This window comes from Odontesthes bonariensis, chromosome 10, assembly GCF_027942865.1.
Source record: "Odontesthes bonariensis isolate fOdoBon6 chromosome 10, fOdoBon6.hap1, whole genome shotgun sequence".
In the NCBI taxonomy this organism is placed as follows: Eukaryota; Metazoa; Chordata; class Actinopteri; order Atheriniformes; family Atherinopsidae; genus Odontesthes; species Odontesthes bonariensis.
The window spans coordinates 31,597,028-31,618,448 of record NC_134515.1 but is presented as its reverse complement, the minus strand read 5'-3'; the positions used below and the strand labels follow the sequence as shown (position 1 = coordinate 31,618,448).

The window sequence follows — 21,421 nt, the reverse complement described above, 5'->3', positions numbered from 1 at the left end:
GGAACAGAGGGGTAGAGCCAGGTCCATATGGAGTATTTTGATAGGATGGTTTTAATCCTGGAATCTGGGTGGCAGGGAACTGGGATGGACAAGGAGGAAAGAGGAGAAATAGAAAAACATAAAATGCTAAAAAATGAGCAGGGTCAGAGTCTGAAGAGCTGCGTGTAGCACATCAACCTTTTCAGTTTTTGGCCAAAAGCCCATACACACTGAGGCCTTATCAGCCCAAAACCTCTAAATGCATAGATACACCAATTCAATATGCAAGGATGGAACAACTGTTGGACTGGACCAGAGATACTCATTGCGCGGCTCGCGGCCACATGCAGCTCCTCAAGCTCTAATTGGCGGCTCGCACTCGCATAGTAGCTTATAACAATATGGTAACAATAACAACACATTTTTCCAAATAACATACAGCGAGTACTGCACAGTATTAAGTATTTTTATTGAGTTTGCGTTTTTGTAGTATTAAGTATTTTTATTAAGTATTAATTAAGGCTTAATGGTGTTTCCTAAAGGGGGAACTGTTAAACCTGGCAACGCAGCCCGCTTAACCCACCCTCACACTTGTCCGCAGTGCACGCTAGCTCCTTTAGCCAGCGTGAGATGCAGGCACAATGGATCGGTTTTTAATTAAAAAAGGGCAAAAACCAGCACAAAAACCATGCTCATCTACAAATACAACATGAAGAAAGTCAAGGACTTGCATGCCAGCTTCCGCTCATCCCAGTATTAAGGTAAATGTGGTCTTAATTGAATATGTATTGGCTGTGTTGTTTCTTTTTTTGTGCGATGTTTTATATGTAGAAATGCATATTTGCAAAAGGGGAACTTAGTATGTTGTCGTAAAAGTGGCTCTTTCCTTGATTTTGCTCTGCCAATGTGACTCTTGTGAAAACAATAGTGAGTATCACTGGCCTAGACTATTGCAACCTGAGCACATCAATAGCACTTGAATATTAAAGCCTTTTCAGAGTAATGTTAAAAGAAAAGTTCAGTTTTTTTAAACCTGGACCTTATTTCTGGCATAAAATACGTTCATCTACTCACTGATAACAGTTTGGTGAAAGTCGGCGTCCTTCGGAAGATATTTAGATCACTCGAGATCCGCATATATCCATATAACAGGAGAGAAAAGGGCATAGACAATACAGCCTCTAAATAAGGCATTATCTGTTCTGCATTAAGCTGTTCTGCAGCGGCGTGGGGCGATGAAGTCATCCCACTAGACGCGTGTGTAGAAAGCTTCCCATAAGCCCCCCCAATAACAACAACACGGCAGCTATGAGCTAACAGTGCAATAGTACGCCTTCATTCATTCATCCGGCTTAAAGTATTGGTGAAATAAATACAGATAATGCCTTATTTAGAGGCTGTTATATCTCCCGTTATATGGATATACACGGATCAGTAATCTAAATATCTTCCAAAGGATGCCGACTTTCACCAAACGTTTATCGGTGAGTAGATGAACGTATTTTATTGCCAGAAATAAGGTCCAGGTTTAAAAAAATAACTAAATTCTCCTTTAAGACTTTTTCAAGTAACTTTTTCCCAAGAAAGCACCCTGAAAAACATACAGCAACTTCAGGATGCCTGTTACCGGTGCACAGAGAGAGAAGAAAGAGCTCACACTATTACAGGCGTGCTTCAAATATAGGGGCTGCTAATTTTACCAAGCAAAAGTTGCAATAGGCTGAAATGCAGTCTCTTGTGAGAAATATGAAGGCTTTATGTTGCTTATGTAATGTTGTGTAAAGTGTATATAAATATAGTGTAAATACAATATCTGCATTAGTTTAAATATAACTAAGTATAAGGTAATACATATACACACACACACCAAATAGACTGAAGAATTACAAAGTGAAGGAATCTACCTGATTCTTTCCAGGCTGCATCAGTCCAAAGTAGCCAGGTGGTCCCCCAAATGGACTTGGTCCAAACCCTGGTACTGAAAATAAAGAAAAATGTAAGGATTACAGACGAAAACAAAAGTTTTCTGCTCAATTGATTTAATTAAAACAAATTCCGCAAGCTAAAAATAATTTTGAAAAAAAGAAGCCCTGTTTGCTACTTACAAATGAAAGAAGAGGGCCCCATGCCAGGCGAGCGTGGTTTGGATGCAGCAGAGAAGTACTCCACAGCTTTCTTGAACCGCTCTACCTTGTCTTCCATACGTGACTGAAAAGCCAAGAAAGTGTGACACTTGACATGCTGGGACTGTGAACGGTCAGAACGCTCCGGCTGACGGATGAGTTGCTGAGTTTCTCCACATTTAGACCAAAGCTATGACTTGGAAAAATCTCACCATGATGATGTTCTCCATCCTGACCTTCTCCTGCCAACTAATTCAACCCTGGCCAACCTGACTTTGCAAGATCAGGTTGAATTCTAGAATAGATCAGTAAATATTCAAAACCTCAAGAATGAAACTGACAGGGATCTTCATTTTTATTCATCTAAACAAATCCCATAAAAACTTTTGTCTTTCAACTTTGCTGCCCTGTCAATAGCACTCAAAAAAAAATCTGAAATGATAAACAAATAAATCTGTTTTTCCAATTTTCTAAATGAGCAAAAATGACATTTGATGAGACATTTTGTGATTAGGTAATGTTGTCCAAGGAGAGAAATGATTGATCCATAGGTCCAACAGCCTGTCTGACTGCTGCCTTTCATGTGGGTGACTGGGGTTCCAATCCAGGCTCCCCATAATAATTTTATAAATCATGTCAAAACTTTAAACATCAGCTAAATTCTGGTTACTAGAAAAATCCCTGATTAGCTCAAAACATGTTTTTTAAATGTCAGGATATTTTTCTTTTTAGTGTAGAGTGTAATATTTTCCATGTGGAACAAGTAAAATGACTTATCAGTTTAAACTAATCTCAGATGAAACGTTTAGCGTGCCCATGTCTTACCTGCGACTGTTTAAAGACATCTCTGGCGATGGCATCGAGGTTCCCGAGGTCTTTGATGGAGGAGACGTACTCTGAGACAGCTTTGATGACCACCTCACAGGGGGGCAGCACCAACTGATGTGCTCGCACCTTAAGAGCAGAACATTCATGCTGAGAGGGGAACGATACTGTGGAAGCGCTACATGAACATATACTGGGAGAAGGCAGGTTAGTACAGAAAGAAGCTCTCCTTGCCCAGTTTGCGGTAATCTTTAGTGAATCTGCCTCAGTGTTTTACTTAAGATTTACCAATGCTGGACAGTGCCTGATGGACTGAATCGTGTGGTCAAACTATTGTTCTGCTTGTGTGATTCAAATAATTACAGGAAACTTAATTGTTTTCTTCAGTTTTTTGACAACAAAAATCCACCACATCAAACCCTCCAAGGGAAGCAGGGCTCTGGACTAACTTTTTACACTGGTTGCACTGGTGCGCCCAACTTTTTTTCTTAGGTGCACCAGCTTTTAACACCGCAGTTTTACAGGTTCACTTTTTTTATTTAATTATTTTTAAATCGCTGTCCATATAGGCAATATTGACTTGTTAATGATTAACTAGCAATCTGGTCAAAATAAAGTTCTTTATTTGAAGCACAATTCTACAAACTTACTGAACTTAACTTACTAACTACTTACTGAAACTTACTGAAAAAGTGTTGGTGCTTAAAGGGCTTCACTGGCCTGAAATTTAAACTTAAAACATCTCAAGATAAATTAAATAAAAAGAAAATCTAAATTAAAATTGCAAGTGTTTTTAGGGCTTCAAACTGAACATCTCATGGCTCAATGTCTTATGGATTATCCTCCATTGCAGTCGCATGCCCCTCGGATAGCCAACTCCTGTAGTTGGGTTAAATATATATATCAGTATATTCACCGGTCTTCCTCTCCTCAAGATGCGGCCGTACACAATGACGCATTCCTGCCATGTACTTACTGTTCGCAATTAGTACAGACGTCTTTTTTATCAATGTATCTGCGATGACTCCTATAAATTGCACGCACGCGACATCATTGCTGTGCGTCGGGTTTATGTTCAAGCCATTTTTCTTCTGAAGAACTATTTCGGACTTGAACTTAGTGAAGGGAACTTTTGCAACTTGGTAGGCAACGTTAAACTTGATTATCATCTCTGTTTGCTGCTGCCTGCCGCTGAAAGGCAGCGGGGAGAGGGGACACTGAGCAGGTAATGCGTTTCATAGATGCGTTGTGCTTTTTCACCGTTTCAAATCGAAATGTATTAGAACCGGTCACAAATGCACTATTGCCACACTTTACAGTAAATGCAGTGCATTATCTTATCGGCTTTACTGCATCTTAGCCAGGTAAACTGGTCAAGCCACTCTCTTGGAAATGTATACACTTTACCGCTTTTAATTTCAGTTGGTTCTGGCTCGGAGTCGATCGTATGTGGCTCATTATCTGATGCTAGCTCCGGACCAGGGCATGACATAACGTGGGCGGTTGATGGCTCCTTGTCAGAGCATTGGTTGTGGTTATTTTCGGACGTATCAGGCCTTAACTTATCGAAAAGGTTATCAATCGTTCTTTTCATCTTATCACCCGCGGCTACATCCACTGTTTAGCTGAGGGTTCATCATCTCTCTGTCTGACTACAGGATGTGCGTGTTCAAACGTACACACATGTACACGGGCCAATCAGAGGGGGGTCCCGCCCTTCACTATCTCTGATTGGTTTAGACCACGATATGGGTCTAATGTGTGTCTGTTGTTGAACCACAGGGAGACTTTCAGAGTCGCGTAGACTTTTTTTTCTTTTTTCCCTCGAACGGGTGGTTGCACCTGTGCGACCTCAGATTTTTTTTACTGGCACCATTGAGAAAAAAGGTTACACGTGCGACCAAATTGGTCGCACTCTAGAGCCCTGGAAAGGATGGTAGAAGGTTGCATGTCCTTAAACAAGAGGAATATGTTAGGCGAGTGTGTACTTCTCACACCATATTGGGACTATGGTAGTCAGGATGCTCTGGCTGAGGGATCTGTAAAGGATTTCCTCCACAAGTAAAAAAAATCTCAGGTTGACACTGGTACTTTTAGACATTTGGATTATCTGGAGACTGTTTTTGAGGCATTACGACTTCTACTATCAAACACTCAAAAAAAGTTTTTTCTGCGGGTAGCATGTACATAAGGACAAGCCAAAGCCATGACACCAACGATCTCACAGAAAATGCAAGACATCAAAGATTGGAATATGTAAAATAATGTGCTAAGATTAAGACGTATCAAAAATCTATTTTTTTAACAATTAAGGTGAAAAACACAGAGTTAAAGAAAACAATGACTGGTGTTGGGGAGCTCACAACTGGAAATCCTTTGTAGTGGGTTAAACTGGACTTTTACACTGAAAGTCAGTTAAATCTCAAAATTTTCTTTTCCACATAGCCACACCCCCAACTTCACACAGAGAAGCCCCATGCCTGCTTAGAGACTTTCTCTTTCTTGCCGAGCCTCCCCAGGGGAAGGTCACACAAGCTCTCTCTGTGCAAGTTTCTCCAAGGGTCAGCAAGTCACGCAGTGGGACTATCACCCACCATGCTTCTCCACACTAGCAGATGGGACAGGACCTGCCAAGCTTAACTTGCTCACGAAGGGCTTCAGGGCCAGCGCTGACTGCCAGTAGTCACCAATCCCTCTTCTGTTTTTACCTCTAGCAGGAGCAGCACAAAGCCTGCACACACTCCATAATCAGCCGATCAAACCACAGTGAGCGTACAGCTGAGATGAAGAGAGATGACACAGAATTACCACAAGTGCCAACTCCACCAGGACAAGAAGAAGCACCAGCATCCTTCTTAATAAGAGCACAGAAAGACACTTCACTGGACAAAGGGCTCTTTCCAAGGGCTGAACTATCTCTTGATCTTGCGTGCAAACTGACCATCCTCCTTTGTTTAACCTGGCACCTTATCTGAATATTTTTTTATTGAATTTTCAGCAAAATAACAACCAGGACCAAACTCCAATCGCCACATCCATTTCATGAATAGAGAAATAAAAAATAAAAACTTCTCTTAGTTGACTTTATAGAGAGTCGTCTGGGAGTCTCTTGATACGATTCAAGAATGGTTGCCATATTTTGTAAAAAGTGTTGGCAGAACCCTGTGCAACATGTCTCTGTTGTTCAACCTTGAGATGAGAGAGCAAGTCTTCCATCCATCGTTTATGGGAAGGGGGTGTCGCCTTTTTCCAAGATAGAAATATTGACAGGCCATCAATGTGGAGAAGGCCATAGCTGAAGCCTGCCAGGTGGACACATTGCAAACCTGAGAAACAACTTCAAATAATGCTGTGAGTGGGTTTGGGGGAATCTTAATATTCCACAATTCTGATAGTGTTAAAGACTCTCCTCCAGAAAGCCTGTAATTTTTGGCCATTTTCCCCAAAACATATATGTCCAAGTGTGCCCCTCTTGCTCTTGCATCTTGGGCAAGCCTCTTCTGACCCTGGAAACAACTTTACTTTGCAAGTTTACTGTTTGACAAATAAAGCCTGTGAACAACCTTGAATTGTACTAAGCCATGTCCATTTCACTAAATACCTTGGTCAACTATCCACTGTTTACGTCTATATTTTCTAAGCTTGTATATTTTGTCATCTAATTTTTTTTATCCAATTTTGTATTTTTATATATTTTTTTATTTTCTTTTTTACCCTCTGTGTGCTGACTCTTTCCTATTGTATTGTATAAGCTGCTGGAGACTGAATTTCCCAGAGGGAGTCATCCCAAAGGGATCAATCAAGTTGAGTCTAAGTCTAAGTCCAAGTCTAATACATATTGATGATGTATGGAAAAGCCTAGCTACCTGCCACCACTGCGACTCAGTTATTTGTAATCCCATCTCTAGTTACCACTGTTCCTTAATTCTGTCTAATGAGGGCACAGACATGAAGGCAGAATCAATTAAAGAGGGTGGGAACAGAGCATTTGCTGATATAGGGGCTGCAAGGAGACCCTGTTTTTGTTTGAAATGGATCCTAAACTGTTCCCAGATCTTAATCGTTCCCAGTGTAATTGGGTTAGTTGTAATCAGTTGTTTATCTGGAACCTTTACTTAAAAACCTAAGCATCACAGAACAGCAAGAGCGCTGACGAAAGTTGCAAATGATCTCCTCTTGGCCTCTGATGGTGGACTTGTCAGTGCTTGCTGCATTTGATGCAATGGATCACAACACTCCATTACAAAGAAGTAGCCACCTTAATGTGGTGGTGGGGTGTGTTGTCAGGGGCATTAGGACCTGGTAGGGTCTCCCATGGCAAACTGGTCTTAGGGGAGGGGTCAGACTCACAGCGACTGAAAGACCTTGAAGGAGTGGCACCAGCTTAAGGAAGTCACTTTGTCACTTTTCTTTTTTAGCGCATGGTTCTTTTCTTTTATTTAAGCTTTTTAAATTGAGCTGAGATAGCCACACCGTGGCTAAGATCAAAGTGAAAAATCTACGTTTCAAACTCTTTCTACCACTGATTATCATTGGTAATGTAAACTCAATAAGATCAAATGTAATTAGCTCGTGGCACTGGTGAAGAACCTTAGGACTTACCACGAGTGCAGTCTTATGTGATTAATGTAGACGTGGCTGAACAACAACATTCCGAACTCGTATTCCATCTCGTGTGACACTCATATGTCTATCACCATGCTGAAAGCTGACAGGTAGGGAGGACTGAAACGGTCATAATCCAAAATAAATACAAAAATATATAAAGGCAAAATAAATAAGTTTATAGAAAAATAAATCATTTTTGCTAAAATAATTTAATATAATGTGAAATAAATAATTATTTTGCTTCATTTATTTAAACATTTTCTTATTACATTTCCCTGACTCCGTTTTTACATTTCCATATGATTTTCTGCCTCGTTAGATTAGATTAGAATATTAGTGATATTGTTAAAATCAGGAACATCTTGTCTCAGAGTGATGTAGAAAAACTAGTCCATGCATTTGTTACTTCAGGATTGGACTACTGTAATTCTTTATTATTGGGCTGTCCCACATAGTCTCTGAAAAGCCTTCAGCTGATCTAAAAAGCTGTAACCAGAGTTCTGATGAGAACTAACAGGAGAGATCATATTTCTCCAGTTTTAGCTTCTCTTCATTGGCTCCCTGTTAAATTCAGAATAAAATTTAAGATTCTTCTTCTCACATATAAAGCTCTTAATGACCGAGCTCCATCATATCTCAATGATATGATGAAATATCATTGATATATATATCAATATCATTGACGACATGAAATTCCCTACAGGGATAAATGAAATATGTCTTATCTCAGTGGGCTTCTCATGGATACTATCAGATCCCATCAGATTGGTATCTACAGAGTTTAGAAGTCAGTGGAACACCTAAGGTTCTTTGACATGTTTTTTAGCCCTTCCTTAAGTTCTTTTTGCAAGGCTTAGAGCTGTCCCTCTGAGGAAAGCTACTCGTTAGGGGAGTGGTGCTGCCATGCTGTATGGCTATGGAGGGTGACTGGTATGCAGAAATGTTTTGGCAGGTTTCAAAGTGAAATCCATGTCAGTCCCAGGATGCAGATTTTCCCAGTAGAACATTGCATTAGATCAATATGAGAAGTGTTGCTCATTTTACCTGTCAGTGGTCATGTTATGGCTGATCAGTGTATCTCAATGGTATTGATATTTACACATAATGGGACACACAGTGAAAATTTGTATTAGTCAAGCCTATTGGCCTGAAACAGTGCAAGATTCATGATATGGTTGTAACCTGGTACAATGCTGTGCACATAAATATAACATTTATGGTTAACTCTGGTGCCTTGAACTTGACAAAATACTTGCTACTACTTTGTTTCCTCTAATGAATCATTCATGCCAGCTGTTTCTATTGCAATGCACTTTCACAATTCAGAGGTTCTCTTAAACATTTTGTTAAAAAGTTTTTAGTAACATCTTTTATAAAAGTTCATTTTTCCTGTGAAATAAAAGCCAAGTTTGCAAGTTTCTCCAAGTAAAATTGCAAAAACAAGTAGATCAAGCACATGGTTTTGGCTTAAAAGAGCAGAGTAGCTTCAAGATTATGCTGTATAAACAGACTCTGGATGTAAATACAGTCAGTACCTTAAGGGAAGCTAATGGGTGTTCTGGTCCAAGCAGACTCCAGTGGAAGGCAGCCAGGTCCTCATCAGGCAGAATATGATTTCCTGCAAATAAGTCACTCTTAATTGTTTGTTGTGTCAATAAAATGGTACAGCAGATTACGTGGAGCCAAAATACACTTATCAAGAAGGGGTGAGCTTCTCAGCAAGAGAGCATCAGTAAGAATTGTACGACACATGCTTGATTTGCCCACTGAGATATGTGTGAATGTGTTGCTGCTCACCCAGCAGAGCAGCGAACAAAGGCAGGTGCTGTGTCTTGAGCCCTAGCTGCCTGGCAGCCTCAGACAGCAGATACTGGTGTGTGGTCAGGTTCTTGCCATTCCAGCTCAGTTTGAGAGTGTGCGAAGAAAAGTAGGCTGGTATGTTGCAAAGGGCAAACTCAGAATCCTGAGCAATCAGGCCAGCAAATCCACAGTCCCTGTAGAGAGACAGCACTTCCTGGTGGTGGTCCTCCAAAGTCTGTACAACCTGTAGAAGCAGAATCGAGAAACTCAGCATCCAGTTCAAACTTAATCCAATCTAAGCACTTCAAATTTTTTTCTATTTACTTGCCCTCGAAACTGAATATCTGCGAATTTTGACATTGACTCAGAAAGATAAAAAGTCTATTCTAAGATGCTTGGATAATTTATGATGGCTTTTCACTCTTATCAACACTAGCATTGTTGAGACGGAGAGCTAACATATCTAAAGTCACTGCAGGAAACATGAAGATGACAGACTGTTGTTGCTTATTCTTTCTGTAATTACAAAAATATTTCTTTGGGGCCTTTTGTTACTGCTTTTAAGCTAATCTATGTTCATGGTTTGGGCTAAAAGAGCAGGGTAGCATCAGGATTATGCCACAACCACTAACGTAACATTGTTAATCAACGTTCCCGTTAATTAGTGTGACAACGATATAATAATACGTACTGAGTTCCTTCATCAAATAACCTAGCACTTTATAATCACGTTTCGATTTTTCAATGACTGTGGGACAGGTACAGTAAAGATATCATGAGAAAACTGTTTAACCACAGCCTGATATAAACTGCTTCATATTGTGTCACAACCATTGGAACTGAAAAACCGAGTTAACAACCGGTATGCAAGCACATAGGAAGCAGATCAAAGAGAAAATTTGACAGATGAGCCGAGCTCAAATTCAGTGACTTAACTGCATGATTGGCGGTCTGTTTACATTTCACAATCCCATTCCTTACCTTTGCCCAATGATGATTTTTAGATGGAAATATTTATTTCACCTGTACATTTTACAAACAGCTGGCTAGTAATACCTGCTGCATTTATATAGGACAAATACTAATTAAAATTGCCTATTCTCAAACAAGTGAAATACACTAAATTAATTACTGTACTACTGTGAGGCACAAGGGAGCTATTCTACTTGGTAGCTGTTCAACGTATGTAAAGAGTTACTAGGTCCATTTTTTTGTAATAATGTCAAGCCATTCAAGCCTTGATATCCGATTTAAGGTTCCTACATTAGTTTGGCCTTTGTCCAGACTAGTTATACATTTGGTCACACTAGCGGAACAAAAACTCATACTAGACTCACGTTTTTGGCAACAAATGGCAATTTTGTTAATGTAGCTTGGGCAAAAGCCATACTATTGAGGAGCTGCATCACACTAATAACATCAAAGTCTAAACTAGTCAACATCGTAAACACACTAGTGGGCCTCTAGACTCAACTAGTTAACTAGTGAGCTACAAAAACAAACTAAAACAAATTATCTAGTCAACACAATTTCAGAAGACTGGCTATCTATTTACCTACAATTTCCTTTACTTATTACCTGGAAAGAGTAGATATGCTCACTAGATGACTATTAAAAGCCTCTTTTTGACCTTACCAGTCAAATAATCTGACTACAAACATTTCCCTTTCTTACCAATAGGTTCCAAGACATTCTTTACATTACTAGTGAGGTCCAACATGCTCACTAGTAAACGAGTTAAAATACATTTTGATCATACTTGTTATTTAGTGAGACCCCAAATGTTCACTTTGACCAGTGAAAGTGAAAATGCTCACAAGTTGCACTCAGTGCTTAGGAGGCAGGCAAGTAAAACAGAACACTGCTCCACTTCATTTTCTCTAGGTCTCGTTTTAATTTAGCCACACAGACATTCAGGAAAGGTATTACACATTCCCTAATTTAAAATAAAAGCCCAAAGCAGGGGTCACTCTTAAAAACCTTTTTTAAAAAGTGAACAATGTGTCTGTGTGTCAGGTCTGATGCTTCGTTAATGCTTGCTGTTCTTTCTCCGGGCGGCTGTAGCTCAGGAGGAAGAGCAGTCGCCTACCAATTGGAAGGTCTATGGTTCTCCAGGCCACATGTCAAAGTGTCCTTGGATAAGACTCTAAACACCACGTTGTCTTAAAAAGGTCCATCAGTGTATGAATATGTGTGAATGCGTAGCATCTGTCTATATGAACTAAGACGTGCTGTATCAGTGTGTGAGTGAAGGGGTGAATGTCGCATGTAGTGTGAAAGCGCTTTGAGTGGTCAGATAGACTAGAAAAGCGCTATACAAGTACAGTTCATTTACCATTTCATTGTGTACCAGTTCATGGCGTCATACTTTACAAAAGATGGCGCTCCATGAACTTTGGTGATGCTTTGGCCAGTGCTGTATGAGAGCAGCGTTTGATAAACAGGTAGAGCTACAGAGAAGAGGCTGTCTCTACAACCATCTGCACAACCTAACAAAACCAAAGACGATGTAACTATTGCAAATGAAACAGAAAAGTTGAAACAATGTATATCTGGTTGTGTATGTATACAGTGGAAACCGCTTATAGTGGTCACGGATATAGTAATCAACCGCTTATATAGATCAAAAGGCTTGGGACGGAATCATTTCTATACAAATGCTGTTTAAATAATTCGTTTATAGTAATCAAGAAATCCGCTTATAATGTTCATTTTTGGCCATTTTATGGATGTAAACATGTGCAAAAATAATTTTAAAACTACGTGTAGCTATTTTATTTTTTACTTCCTTGATTCCTTTCTGGACGTCTGCTTCTGCCTCGCTAGCTAACGTAACGAGTTGACACCGGGCAGCAAGCGCGCGAATCATGGCTGGAAAAAGGAAGTCATGGAGGAGCATGTGTCCGAGGATGGGTGCTGGAGAGCGGCTTGAATGCGCGTGTGACGGCTGGAAGCTCCAGGCTGGTTCTTGTAAGATGGGGGGCCGGTGTTCAGTCAATTTCTCCTACTTGTCGAGAATTGCTACTTTGTGGTTTTGCGCATGCGCCGAGCCGATTTTCTAAGTTTCGTTTTCACGCCAAGTAGCACAAATCGACAGAATGCCGGCACGGAGGAGCATAGACCCGAGCAGGGGTGCTGAAAGGCGGATTGAATTCAAACTTTATTTTTCAGACATGTAAGAAAAAAAATGCACCGGCGGCACAGCAGAGAACAAGTTACGTACTGTATTTGAGTTAGCCTACAGTATGTCTGCGCACTGCGCAGTAATGTAAATAAACTTGCATGATAATAAAATTCAGTCAATGCTGAAGTTATCCGTTTCATTTCATTTTTCTCATTGAAAAACGATACAAATGGCATTTAGATGATATTCTGCATAAAAAAAATAAGTGAAATACCTGTAGGCTACTGTAATACAAATTCGGTTGTAGTAATCAACCGCTTATAGTGTTCAAATTGGCTCTGGACCAACGTGATCACTATAAGCGGTTTCCACTGTAGTGCACTTCCTGTACAACTTCTTTTGAAGTTATTCCCGGTGTCAGGGAGCCATTTGTCACTGGCGGCGCCTACTGTTTCAGAGGAACACTGCAGTGCGTCCAACGCTCCTGAAGTACCAATACAAATGCTTATGTAATGTTGTTGACGTCACAGGTTGCTTTGTAAATGATCACCATGTCTGTGAGTTTGTATGCCTCTGAAACAGGCGGACAGAGCCTGGCAATTCAGTTTGCGGCCGGCTGCTGGCAATGCTTCTTGAAGCTTTTTCCCTGGCAGCATGCGCAACAAACAAGTGAGGTACAGAGAGAAAACATGCCCACTGATACTCCCTGTGTCCCCTAGATAAATGGGTAGAATAGTGTCAGCTTTCAAATGTTTAGTCGTAACCCCAGCTGTTTTATGGGAGATATTTTAGAGTGGGGTAGAGAGATATCAGGCAACAGAGCTGGCTCCCCCAGAGGAAGTATTCCTTTACTACAGTCAGCCAAATGAGGGCGTTCTGGCAGCGTCGCTAAAAGTTCAGAGTAAAGCGGTTGGTGCCCACTACATGGAAAAATTAATTATTTTCACTCGGTCAATAAGAGTTAAGAGCCCTTATGATCTTATTACCGTTTGGTCATTCCATGATGAACATGGCAGTCAGTTTTTTGGTAGACGACTCTCTCTATATAGACAGGGAGTGGAGTCCTGGCGGCCACAGCAGGGAACTGCAGTCAATTAGGACTATATGCATCATTGCATTGAGAGAAAACTCATTAAAATAAGTAGATTTATCGGGCCAGCCTGCTCGCACTTGTAGTGTCTAAAAAGTTAAATGGAACAGTGTCACACGTTCTAATTAGTTAAGCTGCAAAACCAAGCTGTTTGTGGGTGAGAATTTGTAATGACGTTCTGCAGAACAGCGTCCTCTCTGGTACTTTTGATGGGACATTGCAATGTCTCCGACTGAACTGAATCAGGTTCAGTTGCAGTCTTTGGATAAGACATACATTATTTTATGTTAAAGTTCACAGCCATTAACACAACATGTCACGTGTGCCATTTTAGCAAACTGGGGAAATCATTTACTTGCTTCTCATCCTAGCTTCTTTAAGCGTCATTGCGTAATTTGCTACTGTCACTCAGCAAGTACTGACGTTAGTCAGGATTGATTGGTGCTGCTTTTTCCAAATCGTCTATGTAGACCATACAGACAGACATACATTCATACATTCCAACTTTCTGAGGCTGAGGGAAATTCTCAGCCATAGTGTTGATGGCCGATTTTGCTTGCGACTGCTTGTAATGCATAAAAAGTTTATTTTTAGCAGAGAGGATACTCAAATAAGGATGTCTGGGAATGTTTGCTGGAAGTTCGATTAGCTAATACTGATGAAGCATCAGATTAATAATGTAACAGTACTTATTAATGTATTTACTCATCTTCCAACATTCTATGATAAGTATTACACCAAGAGAGGAGAGAGTATTATAATTTGACATCTGCTGACTTTTCCATTTGCAATTTGTGCATATGTCACTTGTCACCTTTAATCAACAGCAGCCTGATCCTGGTCATTGGGAACACACTTTATCAAATAATAATCAGAATAAAGGGTAAATGTGCGCTGTTCATTTCTTTTTCTTTTTTAAAAAAAAAAAAATCTATTGCTGTGTAATTGTATAATAAGAAACTGTCATTTTTCCATAATGATAGTTCACATGGCATTTTGTGTTAAAAGGACATTGAACTCAACATTTTTTTTTGCCTGTTTCACTGTAAATACACTGTAATTACACTGTAATGCTACTGTAACATAAAGGGATAACAGCCATCTAGTTTCTTCCTTCATCTGCTGATGGTACCCTGAGTCTGTGACTTTGGTAAAAAAAAAAAAAGAAAAAAAAAAAAAGATCATTCTTATTCATGATGGGGGAAAAAAAGTGTTCTGTGTATATTTTCAATAACATATAAGTGTAATGGTTGAGAAATAGTTTGGTACTACTGTCAAATGCTCATTTGCCATGAGCTAATTACTTTACATCAAATGTATGTCTCAAGATTCAGGTTGGGCGTGTTTAAAAAGGCAACCTGACAGTCGGGCATACGTTTCTACAAATTACAACAACAACTAAAGCTATCTTTGCCACACAGTGAAGGATTGCTTTACTGTTGTCATCTGTCAGATACTGTCATCTGCATCTGTTTATATTATTTACAATGGGGTGTGTGATCTGACCTGAATATGAAGCCTTAAGGCTCTAGCATGGTTGCCGCGTCTGCTCGCGCGAGCGGTGTTGATGACGTCACGATTTCGTGCCGGCTATATATAGTGGCGCAAGTCGATGCGCCAGTAGTTGCAATCTTCTCCGTCACAGAGGTGATGCTGCTACGTGAAGGTTACCACTATTCTAGAACCACGAAAGTCGAGAAGAAAACAATGCCGCTGTCAAGAGCAGGAATACTGCCATCAATGATACTGCTGCAGTATTCGGATAATTTTTATTTTTTAATTCAGTTGATAGAGGTGAAGGTCTGAAGCCCCCGGCATCAACAGAGTCTCTGCCCTCTTCTTTGCCTTCACGTATCTGTCCCGTAGCTTCTTCCACACATTCTTACAGAACTCTCCCTCTTTCCCCAAAGTTCTGCCCATCTCTGTGCACCAGTTTTGGGAGTTTACGTGCTCCCTGTGCTGTTTCACTGCAGTTTCGTACAGCTGTCTGTACAAACGCACTTCCTCACTGAGCCTGGCCTCAAAATGGTCCATCCGGTCTGTCGTTGTTGGCGCCGCCAAGTTACAAAAATCGACTGGTGCACGACAACGCGCTGCGCCGTCTTTTCAAGGGAAGTGCCATGCCTGAAACGTCATTTTGACGTCACGGTCCGCCATCGCCGTGAGCGACACGTCAACTCTAACTCCAGCTTAAAGGTAGCGTAGGAGATCCTGGATTTTGAGTCCAGCGAAGCTGCATTTTGAAAATACACAGGTAAAAAGTCCCAACCCTTTTCTTCACTTTCCCCCCGAAGGCACGCCTCTAGAGTACATGAACGCGCACGAGCACGAAGGTGCACGAGCTCTGTTCTAACAGCAAGCATCGATCGCTGCCGTATTTAGTATTTAGTTTATGACAACTATGCGTTTAATAATGCTAGGTGCTAGCCAAGCTGGCTCTAGTTTAGCTTCCTGACAAGCTTCGTTCACGGAGCAGGGTACGCGCACAGGGGGAAGGAGGGGGGGGGGGAGGGAGGAGCATATTGCAGTTTGATAGACGGCATCAGTATCCAATCATTGTGAACGGTCCGTTCACAATGATTGGATACTGTTTTTCCTAGATTGTACGTTCTAGAGGCCACTAAAACTTTTCATATTAATGTCAAAACTTTTAATTAATTGGTTGCAATGGGGGTGTGAAGAGTATTTCAAGCAATTTGTAAAAAAAAATGCTCCAGAAAAAGATCCCCTACCCAACCTTTAAGTCGCTCAAAACAAATAAGTTTCTTGACCTGACTTCAGTTCTGAAGTTACTTCATTATATAATTTCTCTTTTTTCAACATCTTTATCAGTGCTTTTTCCAAAACAAGTTCTTAAAGATCTCATTATCACTACACTTTCATAATATCAAGACAACATTTTCCATTAAAAAAAAAAAAAAAGGATAATGCTCAAGCATTTATTTGCTTTTATTTCAAATTTAGATTTTTAGATTTAGAGTTTTAGTAAACTGAATGATCTTCAGTCTAATATTTTTGATATTCAATTGAATTCCAAAAGGTTTTCAAAACGACACGGCGGAACGGAGAAGGAAACATATTTTCTACACATGCAGTTAAAAGCAAAGTTTTCCTCCTCATTAGGTTAATTACCATAAAACCAATAAATGCAGCAGTAATGATGAAAAGATCACAAAAATTAGATCGATGAGTTCAGTAACGATAACAAGCATTGATATATTCTAAAAAGGTATTGCAAAACTTAATGAAGAAAATAAATGGAAACATTTAGGCAAAATCATGGGTTAAAGTTCCATTAACTAAAATTTGAATTGGATCCCCATGGGTTCAAAGTGATTTAGGGTTTAGAAATGGTTTTGGGTTTCAAAATTAAATCAAGCTATGATTACATTTGGGGTAAGGATTTCAATTCAATTCAGTTTTATTTATATAGCACCAAATACAACAAATGTCATCTCAAGGCACTTAAATAGTATAGTCCAATTCAAGCCAATTGGAATTCAATTCATTTGTGTTCTGCATTTAGTTGTGATGGTTAACAACAGGGTAAGGGACCATGGAATACACTATGTTGATACAGGATCCACTTATGGATAACAAAAGAAACAAATATTTGTGTTGTGAGTGCGCCATCGTCCCCTTCATTTCAGGGCACTATATTTGGGACAACTAAATTCGCAGGTGTTTGTAATTACTCGTGGTTGTTTTGTGAGGCTGCAAATCGAAATTTAATCAGGCCAATCAAATCGTGAGGAGCGGGGTCGGACTAAGAAATTTAAAGTAACAACCCCCCGAAATGATCGTTAGTAGTTGAAGGTGGCTGCAGTAAAGACTTGGTAGAGTATCATCAGAGAAGATACTTAGCACCTGGTGACGTGTACCAATTGCCAATTTCAAGCACTCATTGTGTGTAAGGGATATGGAACTAAATATTACACAGGCCTGCTTTCATATACTATAATTACTTTGTCCCAAAACATTATAGTGCTCTGAAATGAAGAGCATCAAAATTTGAGAAAATGGAACTAAAATGTATGAAAAATACTTTGATTTAAAGTCTGGAATACTCACATTAATCACATCTGAATTGTTTCTAAACTTTTTTTTTCAGACATTTAAAAAATGTGACTTTGTCCCAAACATTAAAGAGAGCACTGTATAGACTTCCTGTATGGTATGGATTATCGTATACATTTTCGATAAAGTTGACATCGCACATTGAAATTTAGGCAATTGGCTTTGTTCTTGGGCTATGTAAGGATTTCTTTAGCCCTGAAGCCATCATTTTTATGCTGGGATTCCACGATTTCGTGCCGGCTATATATAGTGGCGCAAGTCGTTGCGCGAGTAGTTGCAATTTTCTCTGTCACAGAGGTGGCGCTGCTACGTTAAGGTTACCTCTATTCTACAACCACGAAAGTGGAGAAGAAAACAATGCCGCTGTCAAGAGCAGGAACACTGTAATTAATGATACTGCTGCAGTTTTCAGATCATTTTAATTTTTTAATTCAGTTAATAGAGGTGAAGGTTTGAAGCCCCCGGCATCAACAGAGTCTCTGCCCTCTTCTTTGCCTTCACATATCTGTCCCGTAGCTTCTTCGACACTCTCTTACAGAACTCTCCCTCTTTCCCCAAAGTTCTGCCCATCTCTGTGCACCAGTTTGGGGAGTTTACGTGCTCCCTGTGCTGTTTCACTGCAGTTTCATACAGCTGTCTGTACAAACGCACCTCCTCACTGAGCCTGGTCTCACATCGGTCCATCCGGTTCGTTTTGCTCGGCGCCGCCAAGTAACAAAAATCGACTGGTGCACGACAACGCGCTGCGCCGTCTTTTCAAGGGAAGCGCCATGCCTGAAACGGCATTTTGACGTCACGGTGCGACACCGCCGTGACAGACGCGGCAACCATGCTACCGCCTTAAAGGGATAGCAGTAGTGTAGTGGTCCTGAAGGCGCACAAGCCTGTATAACTGAGTTTAAACAGCTTGCTGCAGAACCAGAAGTCCCTCTGAAGGCTGTATTAGTTACTTAAAATCTATTCAAGTTGGCATGAATTTCAAGAACACACAACTACAATTTTTACAAATTACGACTACAATATTTGAAAGTGCTTTAATTACTCATTACTGAAACAGATATTGTCTCTATCACAATGAAAAAGTAAATGAAAATGTCTCAGAGGTACCCTGACGTTTTTTGTTATTAAAAGAGATAGCATGTGGACTAAGAAATCTTTTTGTTAATTTAAAACGTAGTCATTATCAAAGCATATTTTCCACAATCTTTTCAGTTGATGTTTGAATCTAGTTTGAATCCAAATGTTTTTCTTAACATTTCATTCCACTCCTTTTAAATAACAACATAACATGCAAGGTTCCCATAGAAATCCTTTTTAATTATTACATTGAACCTGCACCAATTTAATGATCTCCTTGAAGAAGTTTCATAATCCTTTTCCAATTCTCCACAGACAGCTATCTGGTTAGAACCATGTAAGCCAGGTTTAACAGCTCAACTCATTTGCTAATTTAGACCCATGCAGGTTTTTGTTTTAGGAAAGCAAATTACAAGGGCATTTCCTATTATTTTTCTTCACAATTGAGAGATTCTACTCATTTTTTCCCTCCACTTTGTCTGAAAATTAAAAAAAAAAAAAAAAAAAAAAAAAAAAAGCTAAGCAACTACAACAATTGTATTAATTTTTCTTAGGTACATTTAAATATCAAGAATGTTCAAATTCATCCATCCAGTTTTCTACACCTGCAAATTTAGGGTCGTGGTGGGGCTGGAGCCCATCGCAGCTACCATTGGGAAAGACGCAGGGTACACCCTTGACATGTCACCAGTCCATCATCAGGCCAAAACAGAGACAAACAACCACGTGTGCTTATACTACATCCTAAATTTAGAATCATCATCTCGCCTGGACTGTTGGAGGAAGCTGGAGAACCTGGAGAGTTGGGATGTCCCGATCACGTGGTTTCTGACTCGATCGGAATCGGACGTTACAACCCGATCAGGGATCGGATATAGATCTATATATGTATATTTATTCTATCTTTTTTTTTAAGCAGAACTATAATATTTCAAAACAACTGGGAAAATTAACTGCTTAGTATTTACTGTTATGTGGTGGTACCGTCAGGCCGTCTCAACTCCACACAGACAACGCATGCGGCATGACGTCACTTTGCTGCCGTAAAGCGAAGCAGAACACGGCAGCAGCTCGAAGCTGGGGGCGCGAATGTCCGCGGTGTGAAGGTATCTTAAAGTAGATGACACAAACACTGCGTTTGTGCCCCCTGCAGCTCTATGGACAGCGAGAGATTTTTTTAGTGCTGTCGCTAACATCCTTGATGAGAACAGGAACAGGCTCAAACCTGACATGGTAGAGATGTTGGTTTTCATCAAGAAAAACATACATTTCCTTCTGTGAAGCCAGAGGAGGAGAGTAAGAATATGGAGTGCAGTTCCTGAAAGCACATTACTGCCTTATTTTATAACACTGTGGCACTTTTATTTGCTTATTTGTTTACATGCCTGCCAGGTATTTCAAGTTGAGCTGCTGCTCGTTTTTATATTAGACATTGTTGCACTAAACTCCAATGTGGAGGATTTTATTTTTATTACGCGATTGTTCAAGCTACCTCACAGAAGTGCTCTGTTTATAAGTATTAAATGATAAAATAATTTTTTTTTTTTTTTTTTTTTAAATCAGGGACATCCTGGATCTGTTTCTTCGCTGTTCTTCATTTTTTCAATGTACTGTAGAAGTATCGGATCGGGACTCGGTATCGGCAGATACTCAAAATGACTCTGAGGCAAAAAAAAAAAACCTGATTGGGACATCCCTACTGGAGAGAGCCCAAGCTTGCTTAAGAAACTTAATTGTGCAGCCCACAATGCCCAGATATCAGGTAAAGGTGTCCTGTGCCATATCGGTTTTAATATTGGAATAAACATTCTCTAAGTGTAGTAATTCCATCATTTTTGTCAGGGGTTGTGTTGAAGTAGCACATTCATGCAAGAAACATAAGTTGTGTCATCTTTGAAAATATGGCCAAAGAATCTTTAGCTAATCAAATCAACCTCAGTATGCTGGTATTATAAATTTACTACCTTCAATTAACTTTGCAGCTGTGATATTCAAAATAAAGGAACAGGTTGGGTATGTTTTTCCATGATAACATAGGCACAAATGGTAATCTATCATACTGTAATCTGTAAGATTATAGGGCATCAATGCTCGGAATTCCAATTCAACAAACATCAGGGTTCTAGTTAGCGCAAACTTGCGTCGCGGCCCGCTACGCTTATTTTCAATACAGCGTAGCGGCATTTTGTCTGTATTTATTTGTACAATAACGCCAGATCAATGCCATTTTCACCTTTCTGACAAACTTGACACATTTTTCACGATGGCAGCCAAGAAAGGTTGCGCTGTCTGTCAGTACAACCGCAGACGAAACTGTAGCTCCAGGCAGAGGCACTCCGCGTCCGCGGCTCCTAGAATCTCTGGTAAGAGTGCTCCGTAGCCATGGTTACTCACACACGCAGAAGCGCACACGTAAGGGGATTCGGCAGAAATCATGTTAGAATAGCTGTAGCCTATTTTACCCGTCCCTATTTGAAGTAAGCAAAAACGGTCAAGGTTGCTGTGCTTTTTCAAAGCTTCTTACATACAATATGTGATGAGCTGATCAGGTTATCATTTAAGCTGAACGTGCAGTTGACTTGGCGCTCGAGAAAATAACAGAAAACAGTCCTCTCCACGAAAGATGATGGAATAAAGCAACCACAAATGCTCTGTCTCTTTCTCTGTCCTACTTGTTGTCATACCTAGGCTTTACCCTACTGTTTTTGACGATGACAG

General features: G+C 40.1%; 1 protein-coding gene across 1 annotated transcript in view; it reads right to left on the bottom strand.

Annotated features, from left to right (window-relative positions):
• Positions 1–21,421, bottom strand: part of fam120c (family with sequence similarity 120 member C) — a 55,690-nt gene that overhangs the window by 23,870 nt on the left and 10,399 nt on the right. Inside the window, exons 2-7 of the mRNA XM_075475273.1 lie at positions 9,333–9,579; positions 9,071–9,153; positions 2,928–3,056; positions 2,085–2,187; positions 1,884–1,957; positions 1–79 (exon numbers count right to left, since the gene is read on the bottom strand). The exon at positions 1–79 is cut by the window's left edge and continues 196 nt beyond it. Coding sequence (XP_075331388.1) covers positions 1–79; positions 1,884–1,957; positions 2,085–2,187; positions 2,928–3,056; positions 9,071–9,153; positions 9,333–9,579 — 715 coding nt within the window. The remainder of the gene's footprint in view (positions 80–1,883; positions 1,958–2,084; positions 2,188–2,927; positions 3,057–9,070; positions 9,154–9,332; positions 9,580–21,421) is intronic.